This window comes from Mytilinidion resinicola (assembly GCF_010093595.1).
Source record: "Mytilinidion resinicola strain CBS 304.34 unplaced genomic scaffold BDZ99scaffold_2, whole genome shotgun sequence".
In the NCBI taxonomy this organism is placed as follows: Eukaryota; Fungi; Ascomycota; class Dothideomycetes; order Mytilinidiales; family Mytilinidiaceae; genus Mytilinidion; species Mytilinidion resinicola.
In genome coordinates this window covers 1,935,900-1,963,377 of record NW_022985438.1, presented here as the reverse complement: position 1 = coordinate 1,963,377, position 27,478 = coordinate 1,935,900, and the positions used below count along the sequence as shown (strand labels likewise).

The 27,478-nt window shown below is 52.8% G+C and overlaps 6 protein-coding genes across 6 annotated transcripts; 3 read left to right on the top strand and 3 right to left on the bottom strand.

Moving 5' to 3' along the window:
• Positions 1–1,009: 1,009 nt before the first annotated feature.
• On the bottom strand, positions 1,010–2,962 carry BDZ99DRAFT_458176 (PLP-dependent transferase). The gene is made up of 4 exons (XM_033718855.1): positions 2,429–2,962; positions 2,052–2,379; positions 1,934–1,997; positions 1,010–1,718 (listed from the first exon to the last, which is right to left on the bottom strand). The coding sequence occupies exons 1-4, from the start codon at positions 2,930–2,932 to the stop codon at positions 1,178–1,180; spliced, it is 1,437 nt and encodes a 478-aa protein (XP_033583262.1). The 5' UTR covers positions 2,933–2,962; the 3' UTR covers positions 1,010–1,177.
• A 1,644-nt stretch (positions 2,963–4,606) lies between these two features.
• BDZ99DRAFT_494145 (uncharacterized protein) lies at positions 4,607–7,706 on the top strand. The gene is made up of 2 exons (XM_033723292.1): positions 4,607–5,244; positions 5,304–7,706. Exons 1-2 carry the CDS (start codon positions 4,621–4,623, stop codon positions 7,407–7,409), a joined length of 2,730 nt encoding a protein of 909 aa, XP_033583261.1. The 5' UTR covers positions 4,607–4,620; the 3' UTR covers positions 7,410–7,706.
• Positions 7,707–10,139: 2,433 nt separating this feature from the next.
• On the bottom strand, positions 10,140–11,913 carry BDZ99DRAFT_458172 (putative disulfide oxidoreductase). The gene is made up of 3 exons (XM_033718854.1): positions 11,072–11,913; positions 10,723–11,019; positions 10,140–10,669 (listed from the first exon to the last, which is right to left on the bottom strand). The coding sequence occupies exons 1-3, from the start codon at positions 11,873–11,875 to the stop codon at positions 10,529–10,531; spliced, it is 1,242 nt and encodes a 413-aa protein (XP_033583260.1). The 5' UTR covers positions 11,876–11,913; the 3' UTR covers positions 10,140–10,528.
• Positions 11,914–14,760: 2,847 nt separating this feature from the next.
• Positions 14,761–15,516, bottom strand: BDZ99DRAFT_377272 (cysteine proteinase; the record flags this gene model as incomplete). Its single annotated transcript, XM_033715059.1, has 1 exon — positions 14,761–15,516. The coding sequence occupies one exon, from the start codon at positions 15,514–15,516 to the stop codon at positions 14,761–14,763; it is 756 nt and encodes a 251-aa protein (XP_033583259.1).
• A 5,906-nt stretch (positions 15,517–21,422) lies between these two features.
• On the top strand, positions 21,423–23,370 carry BDZ99DRAFT_458168 (serine/threonine protein phosphatase-like protein 2A catalytic subunit). Its single transcript, XM_033718853.1, has 6 exons — positions 21,423–21,822; positions 21,917–21,958; positions 22,010–22,115; positions 22,169–22,702; positions 22,751–22,823; positions 22,875–23,370. Exons 1-6 carry the CDS (start codon positions 21,661–21,663, stop codon positions 22,945–22,947), a joined length of 990 nt encoding a protein of 329 aa, XP_033583258.1. The 5' UTR covers positions 21,423–21,660; the 3' UTR covers positions 22,948–23,370.
• A 97-nt stretch (positions 23,371–23,467) lies between these two features.
• Positions 23,468–26,470, top strand: BDZ99DRAFT_375867 (MCM-domain-containing protein; the record flags this gene model as incomplete). The annotated part of the gene is made up of 3 exons (XM_033714999.1): positions 23,468–23,757; positions 23,811–26,301; positions 26,354–26,470. The coding sequence occupies 3 exons, from the start codon at positions 23,468–23,470 to the stop codon at positions 26,468–26,470; spliced, it is 2,898 nt and encodes a 965-aa protein (XP_033583257.1).
• Positions 26,471–27,478: the final 1,008 nt, after the last annotated feature.

The following is a 27,478-nucleotide window of genomic DNA, read 5'->3' as shown; positions in this document are numbered from 1 at the left end:
TATATCCATCCCCATCAAGCCATCCATGCCCTTTGCCTCCTCTGTAGCCCCATTCGATGCCCTCGCACGGAGGTCATTCCCTCTAGCCTCGTGAAGCGGCCCATCTCCGCCATCTGGTGCCGCGTCGGTGCCGGGCATGTTCTAGGGCAGGGCAGCGGAATGCGACCCTGTGGCCACCAGGCGCCGGCTGCGCGTGCCACGACGCTCAGGGAAATTCCTCCAGGAGGCGTGCGCGTGTGCGTGGTCTGGTCAGTCGCGCGATGAAACGGCAGAGGGTCACTGTCCAGTCGCCAGGAGGGAGAGGTTGAGCCGCCAAACGTCGTTTCGTGGCCCCTGAACCGCTGGCGATGGCAGGCCTCGCGCCACACCCGGCCGCCTGTCGACCAAGCTTTTGAAACTCGGCCCGTGTCAGGTACCAATCTGCGCCCGGGGAGCCTGTCCGCTGAGTGGCCGGCGACAAGAGATGGCACCGAATTGCCGAGTTTTTCGCAGCATAGCGCAGCAGCCATTGGCCAGGAGGGCCAGAAAACAGCCACGGAGGCCACCCGCCGGGCCGTGAGGGAGATCCTTCGATCTGGAAACGCAGCCCTGAATCTGGCTGGGCAGAACACCAGGGCGACGAGGCCGTGCGACTCATGCGGCCGCTCCGCGAGCGCCTCGAGAGCGTAGAGATGTGGCTGCGTGTCGCTGGGCGTGCCGCCTGGCAGGTGGTACGGCGAGCCGCCATCAGCCGTCAAAGCCGTGAGTGTCTGGGACAGCACATGCCACGTCTGCAATATCGAGAGACACCCTCCCCGCAGGAAAACCCTGATACCCCGCGACCGGCAGTGTTAAGCTTCAGGGGGTGGGTCTGCTTCTCGGAAATAAAGGGTGCTGGGACGGCTGATGAGGCAGGTCGCAGGCCATAGAGTGAGTCCATCTATGTGACGGCCGATCGACGTCTCTCATAAAGTGCCGCGCTATTAAATTAAAGGAGGACACCGCGCCGGCAGTCCTGAGTCGCTTTTCTGCGTGGCCTGCTGCCACTGGCTGAATAAAGTAAATGCTGAATTTCATTGTGCATGATTCGCCGCGTTGAGTGCTTTTGTGCTACAAGGAGCTGTCTAGAACCTGTCTATATTGGAATCCTTCGAAGACGGTTCCACCTTCGAGGGCCACGGTAGACCTACAGAGATCATCACCAGAAGCTACTCGGCGCGCCTGCTGGAGCGTCCTTCCTGCTCGAGTCCGCGTCCGCCGGAGGTTGCATCCTCTTCAACCCTTCACTGTCGCCAGTCTGCATCGAGCGGATCACATTTGCTAGCCTGTGCACTCCTTCGCCCAGCACAGCTTCATCCTCCCATGCGAAACAGAGTCTCAGATCGTGGGTGAATCTGGTCTTGGGGTGGCTAGTATCGCCGGGCACTTCGAAGAGCTCGCCTTGTGCCACGATCAAGTTTTCCTGCTCTTTCGCCCGCTGTGCGACAGCCGTTCCATTCAGTGCCGATGGCAGCGTGAGCCAGATGAAGTAGCCACCGACTACATCTCGGTCTGGCTGCGGCATTGTCACACCGAGTGGCAGGAGCTCAGCCTCGATGGCTGCCATCATGCTTCGCCAGCGGGAAGCATATGCCGGTTGCAGCGTACCTACGTATTCCTGAAGCTCTCCAGATTGCAGTGTTTCCGCGACAAAACATGCAGTAAGCTGGGACGGTGCACCTCCAGACCTCGAAGATCCTCTGTGTAGCGTGTCAGTCAGCTGTCAGATGGAATTCTGGGGTTCTCCCGCCAACGTTTGCCCGGCTGAGCGGTTGTACGGGGTACAAAGCATCATAAACGGTCAGCAAGCCACTCTGTCCACAAGAGCTAACAGAGACAACGTGTATATGAACGAGGTACGGCGCTCGAAGTAGCAGGTACTTGCTGCCGGTATGCGCGAGGTGGGGATTCCTACGTTTGGGAGACTCCGTATGCCAGCTTCTCGGTTCCTTCCACAAAACCAGTCCTCAGGCCTGGACCTACGCCACAACTGTCAGTACTTTGCCTCACGCAAAGGCACTTCCTTTACCCACCTGCTATCTTCGACACAGTCATGTTGCTGGCCGTATTGCCGAACCCATCAGCGCCTTCTCTCTCGGAACCGCCGTCGAGGTAACGATCGACATCTACCAGCCTAGGGGGGACAGCTTCGTCAAGACTCGAAGGCTGAGGGTCTTTCCGCCAGCAAAGCATGTCGTAGACATCGTCGGTGACAACGAGGGCGTCAAACTCCCTTGCCACTCGAACTAAGTCTTCTCGACGTCGAAGTGACATCGTCTTGGACGAGGGGTTGGAGAAGGTTGGCACGGCATAAATGAAGTGGCGATAGGTCTTGCTCCATAGTCGTGGTGGCTTGAGTTTCTGATTGAGATTATTAATGAGAGTCACTCACCTAGTCTCTGGAACCTACAGGTGAGTTGTTTCCATCAGCGCGCGCTTTCTCTTCGCTCTTCCGTAGCTCCTGACGGAGATATGCGATATCAATACCTTCTTCGTCTTCTGGAACTGCTCTAAGTTTCCCATGAAATCCGCTGTCTTCGAATATACGAAACGCTAACATGTAAGCAGGGGCCACGAGCCAGATATTGCGCGTGAAAATGGGGTCGGAGAATGTCTGCAGCAGACATGCTAGACTCTGCGATGCGCCTCCGGTGATCGTGATTCTTTCCGGGGTAATAGGTTTTTGGGGCTTATAGAATGTCGTAAGCCATGACGCTACGTTTTCTCTCAGCCGCGGATCTCCTTCGTCAGGGCCATAAAGCATTCCAGGGATAGCCTCTTTCTTGTTAGACAAGAGACTGTCGGTGGCCCTTTGCATGAGATGAGTTGGCAAAAGGGAAGTTGACGGCCAACCGCGGAGGAGGTTGATGAGGGGCTTGGTAGGCATCTTGTCTTTAGAATTGACGGCGGTCATGCTTGCCAGGGCCTGCTTCCTCGAGCTTTTCTAAGACGGCTGATTATCAGGTGGGCATGAACTGAAGATGATGGTGCCATTGGACTCGATGCTCAAAGGAAGTGGCTGAGGCTTGCTGTCCTCCCACGGAGCTGGCCCCCAGCCTAGTCCCTTTTGGAAAACGGAAGAGAAGCGCCACACATACCGTGCAAGTGCCTGCCCAGGTGCCTTGTGTTGGTTTTCGTTACCCACGGGCTGTCAGATCGTTCCGGTGAGGACGGCAACCTAGAAAGCTGACGACGTGTTCGACAACCGTGTCTCGATCTCTAGGCTGGTGCAATCTAGCTACTTTAGCAACCAGTCGTGATAGACTAGAAGTTTTGATTGTAGATGCTCTAGTGACGTTGAGTAAATGGTGGATTGGTGGTTGAAACGAAGTAGGTAGGAGCGAGGATTAGTGCGAGGAACTTTTCATTAATTGCGCAATTAGTTTACACTCCGCCAGGCTTGCCTTGCCAAGAGCAACAACATGTTCCTAGGCAGTTCCCTGAACGCCCTAAAGAGGCTTTGTTCCGTGGCCCGATAAAAGAGACTTACTGTATGGCGCACGGCCAACAAGTAAGTGGTGACAGAGTGATAGGGCTGATGTCAGAAGCCCAGAAGAAGGCACGTGACCAAAGAGACTACGTTATCTAAAGCAGATGTCGGAGGCCTTTTATGCTCATACAAGCTTGAGAACAGTCCACGAGCTGTTGCTGGGTTCCCCTATATTCCCCAAGCTCGTGTCTAGATGCGTGTCAGTTAGCATTCTAATTACATATCCCCAGAGAGTACAAAGGTAGGTCGAACAACGTGACCTTGCCAGGACGCGAATCGATAACAGCAGCCGACAGTCCCGCGAAGACTTACGTCGCCTGCGGCCCCGGTTACGACGCAATATATTGGGTTGGCCTGCCCCTTTTCACAGCGTTATTGCTGATGTCTTCGGTATGGCGCGCCTTGCGGATTATATGTTTCACACGGCACGCCTGCGCTGCTGAGTGAGGGCAGCGAATGCAGCGCCTCTCTGCGCGGATCCCGGGGAAATGGTAGCATCGCGAGCGGGGTCCTGGGACGGCTAGCTTGGCCCCGAGAGAGGGCGTGCTAGGCGTGGTGCGCGGCGTGTAAGAGGTCGAAATTTCTGCCCGGACTGACGCAACAGGGCGCAGGTGCATTTATTGCCTCCCTCGAGCCTGTGAAGGGCTCGCCGTCGGGAGATCGCAGCGGCGTCTGACCGTCAGTCCGGCGCATTCTCAAAAATAACCTTGGAACCACCTGACGCCTCACGGCAAAGCTTCCAATGGTGGTCCGAACCTTGAACCCCCACCACCGCAGCCTCCGCCAGCACACGACAGAACGCAACCACTAAAGTGCACACTGCTGAGGCTGCGGTGATCCTTCCGGCCAGCACCGCGAGCCCGTTTAAACTGGGGCGCTCGGCTGTGCAAGGATGTCCAGCATTACGTGTTTACGGCTCTAGTCGTCCCCATAAGAAGTCCACGGAGCACTGGGTTTCCTGCGCCCGAGTTGCCATGAAACAAACCCTTCGCGGCCCGTTCCCCTACATTACACCCATTGCGCCGCCTCCGTCGCCCTATGATTTCTGAGTCTTATTGTTCTGCGACTCTTATTGCTCACCCTCCTTCCCTGCGCATACTTAGGAATCTATCATGGCTGCTCCCCAGGCGCGAGCAACCTCCAAGCACCGGGCAACGCGCCGCATCTCCTCCTTCTTCTCGTCCGCTTCTTCCGCTTCCGACACCAGCTCTCTGGCAAACTCGGATTCTGTGCGGTCAGCCCAGCCCTCGAGCCGCTTGGCCCCGGAGGACAGCATAGCGGCATGGCAGCCTCCACCACCACCCGCCCGCAAGCTCACCAAAGAGCGTGAACGCGTCGTCTCTCACCACTCTGCTCCCGCATACCCACCACCGCCGCCTCCTCCAGCTACTAGCTTGACGGGCCCGCCTACTATCACCCCTGTGCATGCCGAACCAGCCAGCACCCTTCAGCCTCCCTCGATTTCTACTACACCTCCCCTGCTTGCATCGCAGCCTCCAAGCCGCGCCAACAGCCGACCGCAGACCCCTATTACAGGGAACTTAATAATACCGGAAACGCTTCCTGTTCACACGCACGATAAAAAGGCAAAGAGGAAGAGTTTCTTGTTCGGCGCGCGGGGCAGTAGTGACCATGTCCACGAAGCAGGATCGGGAGCACAAGGTCCGCTGGCGTGGGTAATAGGGCATCAAGGTAAGGTGCAATACAACCTGTCAATTCTGATGGGGGCTGAGAAGGTATGTCGACGTCATTCGCTTAAGCACTAGAATTTGGGCTGGCATGCTGACAGGACCAGGTACCGGAACTCTGGGACGAACACGGAGACACTTTCGTCTACTTGTTCCCGCGGAACTCAGGCAAAGGGCCCTCGTTCCGCGTTGATTCTTCGATATACTCTTCTTCTCCAAGATTAACCAAACTGGCTTTTGGTAGACTTTACAGCGAAGGCGGCGCGACCCGGTCTGTGTCTAATCCTTTTCCACCACGGCTATCATCTCGACCGTCGTCTCGACCTGCATCTCGGCAAACGTCTCGACCGGTTTCTCCAGACCAAAGCGTCCAGGATAATGAAGTTCAGGGGAGCTCTGATGGTTCAAAAGGATCAAGGACCCTAAGCGACACGACTGATGACATACCTACCGAAACCCATCTGTATATTCCCATTGCCTTGAGCACCGATACTGCACCTACCTCTCCAAATGCTCCAGAGCAGCATCTCAACACTGCCGACGTGGACAAATTGATCGCTTACAGGAACTTCTTTGCATTTCTCCTAGGCCAATCGCTGGTGGCCACAGAGAGGAATTCGTCCATGTTTGATATCTTCCTGAGGATCTCGGATATATTGGAATACTATGAATTCTCCAATCTTGACGGTTCCTCCTATGGAGAAGTCGCTGCGGGGAGTTTCGACAGTTACGTTGACGAGTTACACCTTGCAGACGTTCGCAAAAGCCGAGAGAAGACTATCGAAGCCATTGTGCTGGGTGAGCGGATGCGTTCGACCATGCTATACAACGAAGGATTCGTCCATGGAGCGGGAAGATGGGAGGAGATCAAGAAGTGCAACAGCCCCAAATTTCACCTGATCAAGCCAGTCACTCTCAATCGAATAGAAAGGGCTTCTATGGATCTAGAAGACCGCCTGAAAACTGTGACTTCAAGATTGGAGGATTTCGATTTCCCGTCCATCTTCGCAGGTATCATGAACAGCAAAATGGCCGAAGAAGGCAAAATCGTTCACTTCGAGGCCTGGAAAACCGCGTTCTTAGCCGCCCGCAAACACGTCTATTCATATTACAAACATAAGTATGGGTCTTGGCCGCCTAAAGCCTCCTCCAAGAAGAACAACCTGGAAATTAGTGGCATGAACCGACTCGTTTTACTGGATCTCTACCATGACGTTTCGTGCCTCTACGATTTACTGGTAGATCGAAACCATATGACCACGCGGACGGCCGACGGTCTAATGGAAGACGAGGAAGCAGACGATATTCCAGCCGTGACAATTCGTGCACTTCGTAAGGCCTTGAGCGAGTACGATCGCAGCTCTCCTCCAGTCCAACCCCCAGTTCCTTTCGACGTGCCACGCTGGCCAAGTCTAAAAGGTGTGAAGAAGGACTATGGCCTCGGAGACGAAAAGAAAGATACCAAAGCACGAAACAAAAAGCTCAAGGAAGAGGAAATATTCAGAGCCTTGGAGAACTCGTACAATAAAGATTCAATTCTATCAACCCCGTTCCTGGACAGATTTCGCGAGTTCGAGCGCAAGGCTGCTAAGGGAAAGACTCTCCAGGAGATATGCGACCTGCGGACTGGCCAGTGGATGTTCATGTACGCTGTCATTCAAGCATTGCCAATGGTAGTGATCGACGCATCAGGCATTCACTGGACCGATGGAGTCGAATACTTCCTCTGCCAACCGCCACGATCTGGCGTTCCATGGGCACGTGAAGATCTTAGTGCGCAACGCAGCTGGTTTGGTGTAGCTGGAACCTCCAATGTTATACACCTGCCTGCCGATGTTGTTGAGCACGGCGTTGAGGCCATTTACCTTCGTAGCCACTGCTGGCAAATGTCCCACAAATGGACTGAGGGTAAGCCCATGATGGCTGCAGCTCTTCTAGAGACTATGCAGGATTCTCTCCTTCCCGAACCGGGCCTACTGCAGCCACCAGGCGGCATGCGAACGGGAAGCCCTGACAGGCGACGCGAAAGCGTCATGAATCTTGGTCTCGAGGCGCTGCCCGTGCCAGCTGGTGCGGTGAATCTGGCAATGAGGCCCGCGTCAAGCAACGATCCAACGAAAACTTTCGACGCTATACTCGAGTCCACCGCGGCCGAGAATGCTAAGGCTGAGAATGCTAAACATAAAAACAAAGGCAAGAAGAACAAAAAGTAGAGGTGGCTGTAGGATGAGTGGGGTGCGTTAAGAGGCATAGAGCCGTTTTCTTTGTCTACACGTCGGGTTTTGGTTCTCCTTTTGTATTACGATGCATGGATTGCGGGTCGGGCTTTAAAATTAATCATGAATACCCTGTTTATCACATTGAATGGATATTTCGTAGATTTCCTATTGTCACGAGCATAGTCGGAGCTCCTAAAATAATGTCTTTTAGAGGAGTGTCTGTTCATGGTCGGTATCTTCTTGCGTTAGCATTTCATAAATGATCAATCAAACTTATCCTCAGTCGTTCATCTACAAAATCGCATGATGTACTGGTGTTTACTGACAAGGATATGCTAGCTAGTGTCATCGGGACCCTTGATTCGATATTTTCGCTTCGACTCCTCTCGCACGGCTTGTCTGTTGTCGCCTGGGACTCAAAGGTTCGGACCTTTTCAGACCTTTTCAGACCTTGATTGTTGCTAACGAGAACGAGCAGTTGCCCGGAACTCCTAACAATTAGCCTCTGAAACAGTATCTACCCGATTCTACCGCCAGCTATCATGCTGAAGTTACTGCTAAGGTTGTTTTGACGCTTCGGCGGCGCTCTCCAACTCCATTAACCAATCTCCCTTCCCCACATAGTCTCCATCATCATCTTCCTCCTCCCCTTGACTGACTTTACGGTACCAGCCTCGCGGGAACGGGTTCCTTAATATCACGGCCAACAGCAGGGAGCCGAAGACCAACAAAGCTAACGGTACAATAGTCCCAATAACAAAGCCTTTACTTTCTCCCTTCTGGTTGCCAATAGGATGTTCTTGACTATTGCCACAAGTTGCTCCTCCTGGAGGTGCTTCAACCCAGAAACAGGTACTTCTAAACACGCCGCTATGCAGGAGCTCAGACTTCACAACTTCGCCGCCAACCTCGATCGGAGCGTATTTTGCAGCCGACGCGCTGGTCCTTAGAAGTAGCACCCAGCACAATGGCTTCCATATTCTTCTCTCGGCTTTTGCGAACATCTGCAAGGTATAACTCGTCAACGTAACTGTCGAAACTCCCCGCAGCGATTTCTCCATAGGAGGAACCGTCAAGATTGGAGAATTCATAGTATTTCAATATATCCGAGATCCTCAGGAAGATAAGGCCCCGCATCCAAAATCCGCGGACGATCCACTGATACATCATAACGCCGATCTTGAGGAATGTGCAAATCATGTTCTCAGCCACCTCCATGCCCATAAAGTGCGTCTTTTTTGAGGCAAATGGCAGAATCGACGCCCAGAACGGATCTGCGCTCACATTCGCTGAGAGGAATTAGCAACTTCATTTGCAGAAGTAGCAAGACCGTGGAGAACTTACACATTACGATACTACCTTTCCCAGGCTCCCTACCGGCTTCAACCAATTCGAGTTCAAACGATTCAATAACGAGAGATTGCTCGAATGGTTTACGGCCTAGTACCTCAAGAGGGTGCGTTACTGTCAATTCCGTAGAAAGTCTGGGGCCTTTGAAGTACAGCCAGATTGGGTGTTGGGTTGAGTTGCGAGGCCACAATGTTGGATGTTCTTGAAAATCGTCGTGCAAGCCTTGTCACGGAACAAGGAGCTGTAGGCCGCGTATGTGATGTATTGGATGATGATGATAGAGAAGAGAGAGAGATATAGAGGAAGGTGAGGCTATATACAAGAGGTGCTGTGCGCCTGCCGTAGCCCTCACCGCTATTTTCCTGACAGTTGCCGGCCCATAAGATAGCAGGCGTCCCCGTCTGCTGCCCATCAAAACAAACTAAGAAGGAGGAGTAGGTGCTGTGAAGAGGCTTACACAGCTTGCAACCCGGATTTCTCCACGTCCACAACCCACTTCGGCGTACTAGCCCTACTTCCTCTTTCCAATCCAGCACACGCCGCAGAGTCAAACACCCGGACACTGTGTACACGCAGGGTTAGTCAAACACCCGGACTTCTCAGCTTCTCCACCGAACCCGCGTACGTTCACTCGCTGCGGGGCCCCCCCTCTCTGTTGACACAGCGTTAAACACCCGGATACTGTTCCCTCTCGACGTTCGTCAAACACCCGGATGTCGTCGACTCTCAACCGAACAAGCCCTACAAGACATCACTACAACCTCTACAACCCCAGCGAATTCCTCTATTACCAGCGACCAATCAACTACTTCATTCACGAACAAGGTGTACGACTGCTACACATGACGCCTCTACGCCTTACACCGCTTGCACAGCCTAGGGGGACGCCTGCTATCAGCCTGTGTAAGCCCCTTCACAGCACCTACTCCTCCTTCTTAGCTTGTTTTGATGGGCAGCAGACGGGGACGCCTGCTATCTTATGGGCCGGCAACTGTCAGGAAAATAGCGGTGAGGGCTACGGCAGGCGCACAGCACCTCTTGCATATAGCCTCACCTTCCTCTAGATCTCTCTCTCTTCTCTATCATCATCATCCAATACATCATGTACACGGCCTACAGCTCCTTATTCCGTGACAAAGCCTAGGAGGTCGGCTTCCGGTAAGATGAACGACCCTACGTCCAGCGCCGCTACGTCGATGTAGGAACTAGTGTTCGTTTTAGGGTCGCCGCCGAAATTGAATACACAGGTGTTGTTGGATGTTTTCGTCATGCTCTCGGCTCATGAGGATGTGTTTATAGGAGATTAAGCCTGCGAGAGAATTCAGAGAAGTCACTCTTCTTTTTTCTGTTTGTCCTAGTTTTCATACGGTGGACCCCAATCTAGTGTGCAAAGTTTTAAGCATGAGATGAATTCAGAGTGTCAAGAAAAGTAGGAAAGTGAGTGGACCTTGAGAGCATGCCGATGCTGCGCCTCGGAGTCATACCTAGACGTACAACTACCTGACCGCAATGTCAAAAATAGCGAATCCTCCCACACGCCACCTTGACACTCGAGGCTATGGCATAGATTAAGGAAGACCTAGAGGGGTGCACGGGAAGTCCATTGGCACTCAGATATCTTCTGAAACCGTCCGAGGGCAATATCCGATAACTCATCAAAACTCATCACTTTGAGTTTCTGTTTCCTAATTAAAGCATTTAATACCAGAGTAGCTAGACAGGGATCTAGCAAGTCATTTTTGGCCTCCCAGTACGCAAGTTCATCATACAACTGGGTCCGCATTAGGAAGCGGTCCCGCATTGAAGTATTTCCAGCACTGTGCACATTTCCCTACCATATCAGCCGACTTCCTGTTAAATTGTATGTCTCTCTTTCCATCTTCGAGATGCATCATGCTCTTGTTCTATGTTATCAATTAGTCAAGGTTCTCTTAGTTCTCTTGGCATAAGTACTTACGAGGCCAAGAGTCAGTTCAATGCCTCCCTCCCACCATTGAGCATGATACTTAATCAGAGGCTTTCCCTTGATAGCTAGGACGATGTTGTCTGCCACAACCGTTGCCTGCTCCATGGTAGATCGGCTATTGCCATATCCACCAGCTTCTGCAACATCGCCAGCAGCATAGACGTTTCTCAAGTCATCGTCTTCGATCTGCAACGTTGGTTTTACTTTCACATATCCTGATTGGGATATCGCGTTTGGGGCCAACTTCGCGACAACGCTCGATGACGGTTTCTGGCCGGTACATTTGACCTTCAAAAGTTAAGAAGCGGACCCATCGTCGCAAGGTCGGCCATGAACTCACCACCAAGTCGAAGTCCACCGTCTCTCCACTACTAAGAGCTATACTCCCACTACTCTCGTCCGTCAAAACAGGCCTCTCCCCAAGCACGACTCTCACACCAAGCCTATTCAACTCTTCCATCGCCGTATCATGAAGTCTGCTCCCAAACGCATGCAACAGCCGCTTACGCGAATGAATCAACGTCACATTCTTCTTTGGATACAGCGCCTTCGCATCCGTCGCCAGCTCCACCCCCGCAGGCCCACCCCCGACAACCACGAAATCGCTCGCTTCCCGGATTTTCTCCTGCAGCCCTCTCAAAATCTTGACCGCATCGTCCCGCTCTTCCGCATTCAGCCTCGACGGCGCATCCGCCTGGCACCCCGTCGTCACAACAAGATACTCATACTCAATCTCTCGTCCGCTCCTTAGAACCACCGTTGTCTTACTCACATCATCTACAGCGTCGCGAATGAACTCGTAGCTGCCTTCTGGCGCCCCGCGGAGGTACGAGCTGTACGGGATAAACGCTTTCCATTCGTTTCCACCCACGACTGAGAACCGCGGGAACGACCACGTGAAGTTAAAGTGCGAGTTCTTTTCGACGACGACGACGCGGTACCCGCTTGGTAGCGAATTAGCTAAGAGCCGTGCGGCATGGTAGCCGGCGAAGGATGCGCCGATGACAACGACGTTTTTCGGAGTTTCCGCGGACCTGTAGGTTAGGCGGTGGATGCGGGCGGCGAGCGAGCGGGAGAGGGTGTCCGTAAGCTTTGAGACGGCGAGGCCGAGGAATTTCGTGATGATGATGGCGCCGGCGAGCATTTTGGTGGGTTTTGTGGTGGTTGGGGGGGAAAGGGGGGTGGTGGGAAGATGATCTGATAAGATTAAAAGAGTTGACTGATGGGGGAGGGTATAGGTATTACAGCCCACGAAATTGTGGCTGGTCGGCCTGCAGCAAAGGCCGAGCCGAGATGAATCGGCCGAAGAGATTGCGAGGGGCCGATGGCGCTCTTTTATTCTATGACTTGGATACCTAAAGACTCGGCTGAGACTCGGAGAAGGGCGGACAATGGTACGCTTCTCCGTGATGATATCGGACAACTCCACGTAGCATCTTCAATTCACGTCGTTGAGTTCTTAACATCTCGTTCTTCAGCTTTTCAGTACGTCCGAGAGGGTCTCACGAGTACTCTTGATGTAGCAGCGCAATCAGTCCAACACCTCAATTCACGGCGTCTATCAAAATCTTAACCTAACGCCACTCTCAGAGCAATGCTCTATTTCCCACTGTCCTGTCCTTTACATCTCGTTCTCCAGCTTGTGAGTATGTCCAGGAGGGTCTCACGAGTATTCGTGATGTAGCAGCGCGCTCAGATACGAGCTCTCAATTACGAGGAGAAGCACTTTAGTACTATCAACATGGTTCCCACAGCAGTGGCCCAATCTACAAGATGCAATTCTTTACATCTTGCTTCTCGATTCTTAGTTCGTGCTAGGGGCCTTCACAGGTGTCCATCATGTAGCAGCGCACTCACACTACAGCTTCATTTCAGGGCCTCGACTGAAAGGCTCGATCCTGCACTTCTCTCCGAACCATGCTTCAATTCATAGCGTCCGGTTCTTGACATCTTATTCTTCAGCTTGCTAGTACGCCCTGGGGGGTCTTACGAGTATTTCTGATATAGCAGCGCACTCAACTCAGCGGCTTCATTTCAGGATCTCGATCACAAATCCCGAGCCAGCACTACTCTCCGAGCGACGCTTCAACCTACAGCGTCTGGTTCTTGACATCTCGCTTTTCAACTTGCCAGTACGCTCAGGGGGGTCTTAGGAGTATTCCTGATGTAGCGGCACACTTAATCTAAAGCTTCAATTCACGGCCTCAATCAAAAATCCCGAGCCAGCACTACTCTCCATTCGATGTTTCAATCTAAAGCGTCTGGTTCTTGACATCTCGTTCTTTAGCATGTGAGTACGCCCGGAGGGACCTCACGAGGATTTCCGATATAGTAGCGCACTCATTCGAAAGCTTCGATTCACGGCCTTGATCGAAAATTATGTGTCAGCACTACTCTCTATTCGCTGCTTCAATTCACGACGTCCGGAACTTTACATCTTGTTCTTGAGCTTTCCAATACGTCCAGGGGGGTCTCAAGAGTGCTCGGGTAGTGTCAGCGCACTTAATCCCAAGCTGCAGTTCACGATGTCGACTCAAAAGCTCGATCCAGGACTACTCTCCGAGCAACGCTCCAATTCAGAGTGTCTAGTCTTTGACATCGTGTCTCACAACTTCTCAGTAGGTGTAGGGGTGTCTCACGAGTGTTTTCATATTGTCGAAACGCTCACACGCAGCGCTCAACTGGAAGCTTCGAATAAACAACTTCATTTACGGCATCGTAAAGGCAACAGTCCACTTCACAGTGTCCAGCATTTGACATCACGCTTCTCAGCTTGTCAGTAGGCGTAGGGGTGTCTCACGAGTGTTTCAATAGTGTCAAAATGCTCAAACACGACGCTTATTTTACAACCCTCGATTAAAACACTCGATCCACGGCATCCCAACCGTAGCCCTCCAATTTACAGCGTCCAAACTTTTACATCATGCATTTCAGCTCGGCAGTACGCGCAGAGGTGTCTCACAAGTGCTACTATATTGTCAAAACGCCCAAACACCACGTTTATTTCGCACCCTCGATCAAAAAGTCTCGATTCACAGCATTAGAACAACAACCCTCCAATCCACAGTGTCCGAACCTTTACATTCCGTTTTAAAACTCTTAGTACGTGTAGGGATGTCTTACAACTGCTACTATGTTGTCAAAACGCTCGAACAACCAACTCTATTCACATCATTGTTCCATATGGCCCAATATACAGCATCATGTAGCACACATATTACAAACCTTCAGATTCACAGCGTTCCGTCCTTTACATCCTATTTTTAGAATTCCTAGTACGTCCAGGAGGGCCTCAGAAGTATTCCTACGGTGTCAAAACGCTCACTTCAACGACCCAGTTTAGACACTCTACGTTTTACTTCTTTTAGTACCCTCTACGTCCCCCTTTGCGTCCATCTCTATGCACACCTCTGCCTGGCCCGCGTGACGGTTTTATACGCTACGGCCCCCTCTGAGTCCCCCTTTGCGTCTTCACCTTTGCCTGTGCGTGGCTGATTTGGCAGTTTTCTCTACACCACGTTCACGCAGAGAAGTACGCAGAGGGCCACGTAGAGGGTCACACAGAGGGGGACGCAGGGTAGAAGAAGGTGTTAAAGAGGGCACGCGTAGGCAAACGGAAGACGCAGGGAGGCACGCAAGGGGTACACCGGAGGGGACGTGATGCAGAAAAAGATGCCAAATTAGGCACGCGGAGGCAAAGAGGAAGACGCACAGGGGTCTTCTACTTCCCCCCTACGCGCACCCTTTCCAGCGTCTTCTTTTACACTGCAGCCCCCTCCGCGTCCAACTCCACGTGATCCCTCAATCCACAGCCTCTCAAATCACCTATGCACCAAAACACATCAGAATTTGATCAAGAATCTTTTCTTCTCCTACTGTACAGTGTTGTTACATGCAAAATTGGCCGGGCCAATGCCCGGCCTGGGGTATAATAATCATAATTCGTTTTTTCCCCAATGGGCCCGCAGGCCATGCCAAAACAAAAACAAAACCGGCCCGAAACCCACGCTCAAAACACCGTCGCTATGCCTAGTACTCGAACTCCCCCTTGAACCCCCCCGAAAGGAGGGTGCCGGCCAACTGTAGGCGCGCCGGCAGCATCAGTGCCGGCGTGACCTTGTTGGCCGGCACCACTCCCTTCACCAACGCCAAGGCGTTGAAGACCGTAAAAACACCACAATCCCGCGCGTTGGCCTGGTGGCCGGACCTATTCGGCACAACTTTCCACTCTTCCGCCACATAGAGGGCCCCTAGTTCGAACTCTAGGAAGCGGCGAGCTAGGTGCACGTACTGCTCGTACGCACGCTTCGCGGGGTTTAAGCTGTCTAGGAGCTCAATTTCGCGAACTTCCGGTTTGATCGCCAAAAGGCGCCAGTGGTTTCCCTCGCAGATGGGAATAAGAATGACCTTTGTGTCCAGAATTCGCTTGCCTCCAAGGCCTGCACGTGCGTGCCATTTCTTCACGCCGTCGAACTCTTTCGGGTTGAATGCTGGTTTATCCTCGTCGATCTTGGCCTTGTTCTTTCCCTTTACGTTCTGGTACCACTGGGAGACAATGGCCTGGACTGGCGGTCCGCGTCCCGACGCTTTGGTCCAACCTGCTAGCTTTTGCTCACGCTCAGCCAGTAACTTCAGGTAAGTGTTGACAATTTCGTCGTCGAGCCACGCCTGCGGGTTTCCCCCGGCGAACTTGTTCGGAAGCAGGCTGCCGAAGTTGCTGCCCTTGAGGAACAAGGCGTGCACTCCGTTCGGGCCTTTCTTCGCCGCCTCGTCGATGGAAGTCATGGCCTCCTTTGAAATCCGGTTGATAAGCGGTCGAGCAGCCTTCCTAGCTTTCTCCGCAGCTTCTGCAGCTTCGCGCGCAGCTTGCTCGAGGAGTCTCTGTTTTTCCGCGGCTTCCTCTGCCTCAGCCTTTCGCCGGGCGTCCTCTTCTGCCTTTCGCTTGGCTTCCTTTTCTTTCTTCAGAAACTCAAGTCGCGCTTCCTCATCCTTCACCTTTCGCTTCTTGTCAGACATCTCTACCCCCGATACGGTGTTCCAGTGCCATTCTTTGAAGTCTCGAGTGACAGTGCCCAGCAGCGTAGAGTCGTCGTCGTCTTCGTCAGCCTTCTTTGGAGACTGATCGATCAGATGGGAGAAGTAGTACGGTGATTTTTTGCCCTCGGACAAAAATCCGCCCACAAAATCTTCCAGCTCGGTCTCATCCACGGGTTCGACGGGATAGTCAAGTCGTGGGGGTTGATCCTTGAACCGGTTTTCGGCTTGCTCGATAATAGCGATATCGTCATAGAGGTAGTGCATCTGTTCCAGGACCGCGTGCTCTTTCTTAGTCGGGTCTGTCGGGTCCAGTTTGAACGCATTCTCGTGAAATCCAACCGACTTCCGGGGAGGGGCATCCTCGAGAGTGGACATGTCGTTATCAATAGGAGTCTGCGGGACCATAGAGTGGGCTTGAACAATGCCTCCAAGGAGGTGCGCGGCGTCGTTGGACTCGGGGAACGCTCCAGGAGTCTGAGGCAGTTTCTCATCCTGGCGGGGTTCACTGAGGTCTGGCTTGGACACCGCCTTAGGAGTCTGCGGGAATTTGTCGCTGGTGTTTTGTATGAGGACATCGGCGCTGGTGGTGGCCTGAGTCTCGGCGATGTTCTGCATGGAGACATCGGCGCTGGTGGTAGTTTGAGTCTCGGCGATGTTCTGCATGGAGACATCGACGTTGGTGGTAGTCTGAGTGTCGACAGGGTTTTCTGGGTCGGCGACGGCCAGCTGCATGTCGGTGGTGGGGTTTGCTGCAAGGCCTGGCAACGCCGGGGCCTGGCCCACCTTCAGATCCGATTGCGGGGTCGCGCTAGCAAGCGCAGCCGAGAGCTTGAGCTTCGACTTTTCGCGAGCTGGTGCATTCTGGACCGAACGCTTTTGAGACGGGCCCTTCGGCTTCAACAGGGGACGGTTATAGTAGCCGGGAGGACGCACGGGGTGGGACTTGGGAGGTCTGTGAATCCGCTTCCAGAGTGGGTGGTCGTGGATTTGGTCTATCTTGTTGCTGTCCTCATCATAGCGATATCGCAACTTGGCCCTCATTCTCATGCGTGATTCTTTGTCACACCTCATCTGAATGTCGATGTTCTCGTAGCGGAAATCTTCCATATGCAGCTGTTGATTGGCCTCCTCATTCCATCTATCGTCCTCGCTCAGCTCTGAGGTGGGCTTCAGGTCGGTGCTATCGAGCAACGAGGCATTGGAGGGCGATACGATTGAGCATTTCGGATCGACGTTATGGATGGTATGTTCTTCTTCGGGCCACTCGCCTGGGACATGGCGATGGAGAAGACTGGAAAGATCCTCGGTGGCGTTGTCCACGTCAAGGAATATCTTCTTGTTGCTGCGCGGGCTGCTAACTGGAACAGCTGCAATGGTATGGGTTGTTGTCTGCTGAGCGGGGTGCTGTGCGCGGCTGAAGAATGTCGTGACCTTTTGGAGCACTGCGGTCAGAGGACGGATGTTCGCAAATCGTCCGATTGCTCGCCGCGTATTTGAGATTGGTCGGAACGTCGTGATAGAGGACAGATTGGGTAGGGTAGGGATATTGCGGGTAACCATCTGAAAGACAAAACCCATTCGGCGGGTCGCGGGGACGGCCTGCTTAAGATCAGATTAGCTTGGGTCGAGAGAAGGAGCGACCGCGCAATGTGGCGCGACAATGACTTACAGCAGCATTAAAGTCATCGATGTCAAGCATGGACACGTCTACAAGCGACGCTTCGCCCTCGGGTTCGGCTGGAGCTTCGGATGGTTGGCCCTCGAACTCGAAGATCGGGACGGCGACGGAGGCTGAAGATGATGATGCGGCTGCGGTTGCGGTTGGAGGTCCAAGGCCGCCCGACATGAAGAACTCAGGTCCAGTCTCGGGTCCTGGAGACAAGCCGGGTGGGGTGCGCACGCCATAATCGGACGGCGAAGGAGGAGGGAAGTCGGGCGAGGCCGAACGCTTGCGCGCCATGGTTGCGATGCAGCGAAGGTTGGCTCAGGAAGGATCAATGGAGCGCGAGGTGTCTCAGCGCAGGTGCGAGGGGGTGGTGAAGTGGTTCCAACAAGTGCGTCGAGGACAGTGTTGTTGTTGTGATGGTGGTGGTGGGGTGGCAGTCGCGACGGAGCTTTTCAAGCTCCTACAAAGGTACGACTGCCAAGCTTTTGGTCGGTTCGCGGGGAGGCGCTAGCTGTATCGAGCTTAGCTCCCGGTGCGATCACGCTCACCGCCTGGCCAGCCGGTCCCGCCTCCAGGGCTGGCACAGGTAGCAACATGCAAGGTACCAATGGGTGCGGGGCTCAACACCACGCGTCTATCGTGACTATTCCCGCCACCCGCGTTGGCGATGCGCCCATTTGCGTTGGCGGGCCCCAAATCTTACATTGATGAGAGAAGATTCACTGCTCAGTACTCGGATTTGGTGTACTGGATGCGGTCAGTGAGTTTGCCAACTTTAAAACCTTGCATGTTCTGTAGAGCTTTTAGATGCTGATGGTTCGGTACTTAAGTAGGCTGCTGTGTGTGAGTCTTGCAGTTTGTCTCTTGCTTCTTTGAGGTGATCGCGTAGTGGTCTGAAAGCCGGGAAGCTGCTTGGAGCTTGGCCAATGGCGGTGTGAGAGCGGTGTGCAGAAGAGAGAATATATTGTATTGGTGTTCGAGAGAGGAAGCTAGCTAGGCTCCTAAGACGGAAAGATATACTAAAGCTGCTGAGTAATCGGCTACAGAGGAAGGGGCCAACAGCGGTCCTCTAAGAACCTCAATGAGGACAGTCTCGCAAAGATCATTGACTTCGCTGTGAGGAGGGATCTTGGCTGCGAACCAAAAGTCGAAGATGAGAGGCGAGGGAATAAGTACTCCGGTATTAGGGGCCCGCATCCGTAGATCAGAGGAGGGAAGTCATACGCAACACACATGCTAATTATAGGAGACAAGCGAGCCACGGTACGACCGAGTCAGGACCTAGGTCTATATATACTTTGTTACAATTCTGTAACATGCTTCATCACAGTGTCGAATGTCTGGACAAGGTTTAAGGTCATTGATTTGAGCCCTTTGTTGACTCGTCGGTTACCATCCATAACCATCTACCTCTCTACTACTGAACGTATCACTAAGGCGACTCTGCCTTGCCGCATCCATCTACATCCCGGCCGCCGCTCACTGCCCCAGCTCCAGTATTGGACCATCTATGATTGGCTACTACTCCCCTGCCTCTGAATATCGCCATCTTTTCATCACGCGCTTATGCCAACTTAAGCGCATCTGGCACCTTGCTGGCACCTTGCTGGCACCTTGCGGACTCATAGTAAGATTTCCATGTTATCTAGCTGTTTTTGATTTGTGGAGAACTAGATGGAAGTCACTGAAGCAACACTCAACTTCTACCCTGATACTTACTAAGGAATACAGTGACTAAAGTCCACCAGGTCACCTTAGGATTTAGAGACACAATTGAATTGAAGTTGTTCCTGGAAAGCCTTAGTGCAGGGATATGAAATCAGCTACACCTACGCACGATATGAAACATGTTCTGGGGTAGGACTCTATACATCATAACTGGGACGGCCATAGCCAGAACATTTACAAGAGGAGCATTAAAAATGCTACCAGGAAGTGAGAAATGAGCAGAAACTACGACAGACTGTTTATAAAGTTCGCCTTCTTTGATGAGAAGAGCATCCCAGACTTCCAGTGCAGGTAGGACATATAGGCAAGGGTGGACTCCTCGAAGCAAGCTATCAACAAGGACCTTGAACAGAGCCTATCAAGGCATCTCGACTTCGCCACTCTAGAGACAAGCTAGCATATTGTTGTATGGCTCCGGCTTTGATGTGTGGCTACGTTGCCTTGACTGGAAGAAATACGTACTGGCGGGGGTAACATATCGAGATGCTCGTCGGGAAGTGAAGCGCTCTTCTAATCAGAGATTGAGCACGGGTTACCACCAGATCACACGCTCGCCGACCGCCTGATCATTACGTCCACATAGCCAGCGCGCGCGCGATGTCACGATAGATCATGAGTCCGCTGACGCACAAGGATATATATACGCATGAAGCGTGACGAAGTTAACAGACGTCCCCTTTCCGACACCCCCCCGGCACGCATCACACACACGGATCATGCTACATGTGCCGAACAGTCCTTCACGGCACTAAGCATCAGGGCGGTTTGCGCAGTGGTACAGTTGTTGGCTTGAGCCGCCTGCTGCGTTCCTGACGTCCGCGAGGTACCTCAATCCGCTGAGCCCTCCGGTATGTTCTCAAAGAGTGTATGGGAAGGCTGGGGTAAACATAACCTGCTGGCAATCAAACCATGTGTGTATTCTCTCTCTTTTTTGCCGCCCAAGGGTCTCGGGTTCAACTCCTGACCGGGCGCTGGTCTCTTTTTGCGCCTCTCTTTTTGCACAAGGCTGCGCCGAGAACCCGGGAGGAACGCACATTCACCCTTCGCGCGGTCGTGGCATGGCAGACGATTTTCTTGATGCCGGTGCACAATCCTCGTGAATCTTGGGCACTTCGTTCTGATTGATGTATACATCTCAGCCGACAGTTGTCACGCGAAATTTGCCTGTGTAGGAACCCCCACCTCCCATGATGTCCACTCCTCTCCGTGCTAGTAGATCATTGTCAAGCTGGATGATTACGAGATTCTAGTGTGTGCTTCGAGGAACGAGGGGATGCTGCTAATAGACGCATATGAAGCCGGGCAATCTCGAGAAGCTGGTTTGGGCGGTATGTGTTTGATAGTTGATGAAGTGTAAGGATGAGCAAGCAGACGGTTGAGATGTAGATATCGAGATAGGAAAGCGGGCGGTGGCCGCTTGATGGTTAAGATGGGAGGCCTGACGAGATTGGAGCGATTGGAGGATAGGAGAGATTAGATCGCTTGAAGGGGCGGTGGAGTTGTAATAACTTAGATAGATGGGAGAGCTCGTGAAGTCATTTTCCTCTCTATTAGATTACTCAAAGGGTTAGTCGGTAAGCAAAGAATGCCCGCTGTCGACCAGTTCAATCTAAGTACAGGCTGGACGAATTTGAAGCTATGGGTTGATAATCTTCAATTATTCCTCTTTACGACTTTGACCTTTTAATCAAGGCTCTGAAGCTCTGCACACTACCGACCGTACTTATGGATGATGGTCTAGAAGACACCAAACTCTTCCTCTTATGTTTAAGGGAGTTTGTCACGTAGCGCTCTGTCATCTGATTTTGCCATTGGCATGTTTGGTGGTTTCCTCTCAAGCCAGGCCAAGCCGCAAATTGCGGTGTGAGGTAGCGTGAAGCTGACCTTGGGAGGGTCAAGGAGCTGACCTTGGGAGGGTCAAGGAGCTTACCTAGGTATACTTCGTAAACTGACATTGTTTGAAGTGATTTTGGCAAGTCCTCGGGCTCCAAACTGTTCACGCGATTCACTCAAACTTTCGGAAATCTGTCAAGGCAGGACAGGCAGTGGCAAACGAGTTTACAGACCTCAGATAGGGCATTGGAGTATGCACAATTCATTAGTTATGCCCGTTATACTGCTAACTATTAATGCATAATCTAGATTTGTGAATGCCAAGCCTGGCCAGTTTACAAGCCCCCTTAGGTCAGCTAGCCTGAAATAGCTAGCGCGGGCGACTCTCTTAGCACTCCAGGACTGCTTCCAAGGTCACAATCAACAACGGACCTTCACCACCTGCCGCAATCGTCGCCGTCGCCATACGATACCACCGACGCCCAACCTCACCGGCCACTTGTACGGTCCAAGTGCTAACAGGCCAGGTCCCGCCATCGGCGTGCCCTTTCTTCTAAACAGCACGTCATCTGTTCCTAATCCGGGGCGGCAAGCAGCGCCCTCGCAAAAGCACCCCCAACGAACCGCCAACCCTTCTATACCCCGGCGCTCACGCTCCCGCAATCATGGATACGAATATGGAGGATGTGAAGATGCCTGAGCCCATGCAGATGTCGTCTGTCCCGACCACAGAACCTGCCTCGATTTCGACTCTCGACGGATGGATTGAGAGTCTGATGGCCTGCAAGCAGCTGGCTGAGAGCGATGTCCAGAGACTTTGCGACAAGGTGAGCAATCCACCTTGCGACCCTCAAATTTGCGTCGCTTGAACAAGGCGCTTGTTTTGTGTGTAGCAGAGGCTGACTGTTGTCGCGTGTCCAGGCTAGGGAAGTCCTTCAAGACGAGTCCAATGTACAGCCAGTCGTAAGCAGCATGCGCGCTCTTTTAGGTTTTCACAAGCTCACAGCAGTTCAGAAATGCCCCGTCACTGTGTGCGGAGATATACACGGCCAGTTCCACGACTTGATGGAGCTCTTCAAAATCGGTGGACCCAACCCAGATACCAATTACCTCTTCATGGGTGAGCTGCGAAATAATGTTTGGGCGCGAAGTCGTGTTCTAACGATGGTGCAGGTGACTATGTCGACCGTGGCTATTTCTCGGTGGAAACTGTGACTCTCCTTGTGGCCTTGAAGATTCGGTATCCCCAGCGCATCACAATCCTCCGCGGCAACCACGAATCCCGCCAAATCACCCAGGTGTACGGCTTTTACGACGAGTGCCTTCGAAAGTACGGAAACGCTAACGTGTGGAAATCCTTCACGGATCTCTTCGACTACCTCCCCCTCACCGCCCTTATCGACAATCAGATCTTCTGCTTGCACGGCGGCTTGTCTCCCAGCATCGACACCCTCGATAACATTCGGGCTCTTGACAGAATACAGGAAGTGCCCCACGAAGGTCCTATGTGCGACCTCCTCTGGTCAGACCCTGATGATAGGTGTGGATGGGGCATATCTCCCCGAGGCGCGGGGTACACTTTCGGGCAGGATATCTCAGAGGCGTTCAACCACAACAACGGCCTGACGCTCGTGGCACGGGCCCATCAATTGGTCATGGAGGGCTACAACTGGTCTCAGGATCGAAATGTGGTGACAATATTCTCTGGTGAGTTGGTTCTTCATAACTGCCACAGACGAAGGCTAATGCGCACAGCGCCCAACTACTGCTACAGATGCGGTAACCAGGCCGCGATCATGGAGATCGACGAGCATCTGAAGTACACCTTGTAAGCTGTACTCGACTATCCCCCACTCAGAATATGCTAACGGATCTGCAGCTTGCAATTCGACCCGTGCCCACGGGCTGGCGAGCCGATGGTATCTCGTAGAACCCCGGACTACTTCCTTTAGACAGCGTGCTTCACGACTCGATTCCCTTTGCATGATTGGTAGACTGTACATAATACATCAGCCTATCAGAACGAACCGGTTTGGTCTCTCGCTGTGGACCTTCCGTGATGATGTCAATGCCACGCTTGAATGGGCGTTACAGTTGGGTGGCATGGCGTGCGTCGAACCACGGAGTGCGTTGCAAGAAGCAGCAGGGCTTCGCGAAGCTGAGCGCGCAGAACGCAGACGGGACAACAAGCTTTTCTGCCCGATGAGCGACGAGTATGGGCGTGCCATGAAAGACTTTGCTTGGGATGTGCTTTCCGTCGTGACTGCTTCAACTTGGCGATAATAATGAATTCCTAGCATCGAGTTCCCCCACTTCGCGCTAGACCAAGAGAAGCGTTAATTGAACAATTGGTTAAATGAATTCGGGCCAAGACAACCCTGACGCGTCCACTACCTAGGTGAACGCGATCATTACGCGACTCCTTCAATCTTTCCCCCGCCCAACTGTACAGTGCCATCACAGCCACGCAAGATGTCTTCCGTCGCCGACGCAGCTCTCAACTCGGATTTCTTGGGCGCCGCCACTCCCTCAAGCGACCCTGGCGCCAGCCGACGCAGGAACCAGACGCCCTCCTCTGCCAGACAGCGCGCCCCGCCCTCAAGTGCAGGCGCTGGGAGCGACATTGAAGGCTTCCCCGACGACAACATCGTCGGCGCAAGAGCGCCTGGACGTAGGCCGAATGCTGCCACTGGGAATATTCCGCGCGTTGTGGACGTTACTGGCGAGACATTGTCGCAACGTTTTGAGGAGTTCCTAGAAGGGTCAGTTTTCAGCATTGCTAGTAGTAGAAGTCAGAGACTAATGTATTTTACAGATTCACGGATGATCCCACTTCGTCCGCCGTTCCTACTGCGAGCGCCCAGACAGATGCCCGATTTTACATTGCTCAGATACACGGCCTCCGCCTGCACAACCTGTCGACCCTATACGTTGACTTCACACACCTGCTTAGACACGAAGACGGGGTGGTCGCTGAAGCGGTTGCAAGCGAATACTACCGTTTCTTGCCGTATATGGTTCGGGCCTTGCACAATCTCATTGCGAAGTACGAGCCGCAATACTTCCGCGAGCATCGCCAGCCGGCTTCGGCGTCGTCCGTGACCAATTCGTCGGTCGCTGGGAACGCCCTCAGTCAGAACGAGTCTCTCAATGAGAAAACGACGAACCAGCAAACGGACAAGATATTCACACTAGCCTTCTACAATCTGCCCCTCGTTTCTCGGGTCCGCCAATTACGGACCACATCTATCGGCCGTCTCTTATCTATTTCTGGAACTGTAACTCGCACTTCAGAAGTTCGCCCTGAGCTTTTCCTCGGAACCTTCATATGCCAGGCTTGCAACGCCATTGTGCCCAACGTCGAACAGACTTTCAAATTCACGGAACCAACACAATGCCCAAATCAAGTGTGCGGGAACCGGGACGGCTGGCGCTTGGATATCCGTCAGTCTACGTTTGTCGACTGGCAGAAAGTCCGAATCCAAGAGAACAGCTCCGAAATCCCTACCGGAAGTATGCCTCGTACCATGGATGTCATCCTTCGCGGTGAAATGGTAGACCGAGCTAAGGCTGGTGAAAAGTGTATCTTCACAGGCACGGTTATTGTCATACCGGACGTGAGCCAGTTCCGCGTGCCAGGAATACGACCACAAGCAACTAGAGATACCTCCAATGCCCCACGCGGAAGCGATGTGGGTGGCAACGGCGTCACTGGGCTCAGACAACTAGGTGTGCGTGATCTTACCTACCGAATGGCCTTCTTAGCGTGCATGGTCATTCCAGACACGTCCACTCCAGGCAATCCTCAGAGCAACATCCTTGCGTCTTTGGGTCAAAACCAACCACTCGAGTCTAACGCCACAGGCGAGGAAGCTCAAAAGGAGTATCTCGAATCACTCACACCTTCCGAGATTGAAGATCTTCGGAACATGGTACACAAGCCGAACATCTTTATGCGTTTGGTGGACTCCATCGCCCCAATGGTATACGGGCATCAGGTCATCAAGAAGGGCCTCCTTCTTCAACTTATGAGCGGTGTGTCAAAGGAGACCCCGGAAGGTATGGCTCTTCGTGGTGATATCAACATCTGCATCGTCGGCGACCCATCGACATCGAAATCACAATTCTTGAAATACATCTGCAGCTTTCTCCCTCGAGCAGTATACACATCTGGCAAAGCTTCTTCAGCCGCTGGTCTCACCGCAGCGGTAGTCAAGGATGAAGAGACAGGCGAGTTTACCATTGAAGCGGGTGCCCTTATGCTTGCAGATAATGGAATCTGCGCTATTGACGAGTTCGACAAAATGGACATTGCCGATCAAGTCGCCATTCACGAGGCCATGGAACAGCAGACCATCTCCATCGCCAAAGCCGGCATCCAGGCCACACTCAATGCTAGGACGTCGATTCTGGCAGCCGCTAACCCTGTCGGCGGTCGTTACAACCGGAAGACGACACTTCGTGCCAATGTCAACATGAGCGCCCCAATCATGTCTCGGTTTGATCTTTTCTTCGTCGTACTAGATGAGTGTGACGAAACCGTCGATCGACACTTAGCAGAGCACATTGTCGATATCCATCGCCTTCGCGACGAGGCCGTTCAACCCGAGTTCTCGACTGAACAGCTTCAGCGCTACATTCGGTTTGCACGTACTTTCAAGCCCGAATTTACAGAAGAGGCCAAGCGAACTCTCGTCGAGAAATATAAGGAACTCCGCGCCGACGATGCTCAAGGCGGTATTGGCAGGAACAGTTACCGCATCACGGTACGTCAATTGGAGAGTATGATCCGTCTCTCCGAGGCCATCGCCAAGGCTACTTGTGTGAGTGAAATCACTCCTGATTTTGTGCGCGAAGCCTATAATCTCCTCCGCCAATCCATCATTTCCGTCGAGAAGGACGACGTAGAAGTTGAGGACGAGGATGAGGAAGCCGCTCTCAATGATGGTGAGGCTGGTGCAGACGGCGATGCTGCAACGGCCGACCAAGACCACGAGATGGGCGACCAAGATGATGACGCTGATGCTGAAGCTGGTCCCTCTGGAGACGGCGCAGCATCGAGGGCCGTATCCCGCACGCCAGCTCCACAGCGTGAGCGTACGAAGATTACATATGACAAGTACATGTCCATTCTGAACTTGCTTGTGGGGCGTGTGAACGCGGATCAGGAAGCATCCGAAGATGGCGTCGAGGAGGAAGAGTTGCTAGTCTGGTATCTTGAGCAGCGTGAGGCCGAGTTGGAGACGCAGGAGGATCTGGAGAATGAGAGAGAGCTCGCGAAGAAGGTGCTGAGAAGGATGGTTAAGGTACGTGGTTTGTGCTCTAGGTGGCTATTAGGGCTGTGCTAATGCGATGTAGGATTCTATCCTTATGCCCATCCGCGGTGAGGGATTGGCTGACGATCAGGGGCAAGGTCTTGCTCAAGGCAAAGTGGTGTATGTCATGCATCCTAACTGTTCTGTTGAGGATATGTAGGTGGACGGCGCGGTGATCTTGTTTCTGGGGAGTTTGAAGGATACAGTACATGGCTTTGGGATGACCGGATGACTACGAGGACAGGTCAATCGGATTATATCACGGAGGGCATTGGAGGGAGCAGGCGTTCTATGCTTCTTGTCACGGAGGTATGCACTGTTTGTAGAGTTAGGCTACGGGCCTAAGTGTATACACTCAAACATCGTGATTCTTTGAAGAAATGGAAGGAGCAAAAAGAAACACCACCAATCTTGCGAATTGAACTCAAAAAGTGCAGAAACAAATGCACATCCCCGCACAGCCCGGCAACATAAAGCAGTAAACACCCCACTTTTTCCTTCTGCCTTTCCCCCTCCGCCACAGGCGCCCTGCCGCTGACCAGTTAGGCCAACGTTAAGCTTGCCTTAGTTCGGATTGGAGGGCTGCTCAAAATTTCTAATATGTAAAGTACCATAGAAAAGGGGGCAAAGAGAAAGCGAGGAGCATAAGGTGTCGAGCACGGGTCCACCCCCTGCAAGCCCAGAGAGCGACGAGAAAAGTGGAGAGTAAGGAAATTGTAATCAGAAGATTTCTCAACTATGCGTTGGCAGTGCGTACAGCTAATATACATGTGATGAGAACGGTCTGGTGGCACCTGCGGCATCCCTTTCCGTGTAGGTGAGCACATTTATGGTCACTATTGACGTCTGTGCGATCTATCTCCTCGATCAAGCCAGGGAAGTCTCAAACATTCATGCAAACATGGTACTATACCACTAGACTTCGCTATTTCATGACCATGACTGGGCTATATGGCACACAGCAGAAAACAGTCGTTGGAGTCGGCGAGAGTGTGATTGGCCCCGCACCTTATCGCGCTGGACGAGCAGCTCGGTACTTTCCAATGCCCTTTCCTTTTGCGCAGCCCCGTGCTCGTCGTGACGCCTACCACACATCCCATCGCCTTGTTGGTCAGCATGTTGGATGCGCGCAACACCCAGGCGTCTAGAGTTGAATGCTGCCCCTTCG

Bases quoted from the DNA above. Each gene is read 5' to 3' on its own strand.
- BDZ99DRAFT_458176 (XM_033718855.1), bottom strand. From the start codon at position 2,932: ATGACCGCCGTCAATTCTAAAGACAAGATGCCTACCAAGCCCCTCATC. The intron at 1,998-2,051 runs GTGGGTAAAGGA...GTTGTGGCGTAG, and splicing joins GACTGTGTCGAAGATAGCAG to GTCCAGGCCTGAGGACTGGT. The intron at 1,719-1,933 runs GTAGGAATCCCC...CACGCTACACAG, and splicing joins GCATACGGAGTCTCCCAAAC to AGGATCTTCGAGGTCTGGAG.
- BDZ99DRAFT_494145 (XM_033723292.1), top strand. From the start codon at position 4,621: ATGGCTGCTCCCCAGGCGCGAGCAACCTCCAAGCACCGGGCAACGCGC. The intron at 5,245-5,303 runs GTATGTCGACGT...TGACAGGACCAG, and splicing joins TTCTGATGGGGGCTGAGAAG to GTACCGGAACTCTGGGACGA.
- BDZ99DRAFT_458172 (XM_033718854.1), bottom strand. From the start codon at position 11,875: ATGCTCGCCGGCGCCATCATCATCACGAAATTCCTCGGCCTCGCCGTC. The intron at 11,020-11,071 runs GTGAGTTCATGG...TAACTTTTGAAG, and splicing joins CGGTGGACTTCGACTTGGTG to GTCAAATGTACCGGCCAGAA. The intron at 10,670-10,722 runs GTAAGTACTTAT...TTGATAACATAG, and splicing joins TTGAACTGACTCTTGGCCTC to AACAAGAGCATGATGCATCT.
- BDZ99DRAFT_458168 (XM_033718853.1), top strand. From the start codon at position 21,661: ATGGATACGAATATGGAGGATGTGAAGATGCCTGAGCCCATGCAGATG. The intron at 22,116-22,168 runs GTGAGCTGCGAA...ACGATGGTGCAG, and splicing joins TACCAATTACCTCTTCATGG to GTGACTATGTCGACCGTGGC. The intron at 22,824-22,874 runs GTAAGCTGTACT...ACGGATCTGCAG, and splicing joins GAGCATCTGAAGTACACCTT to CTTGCAATTCGACCCGTGCC.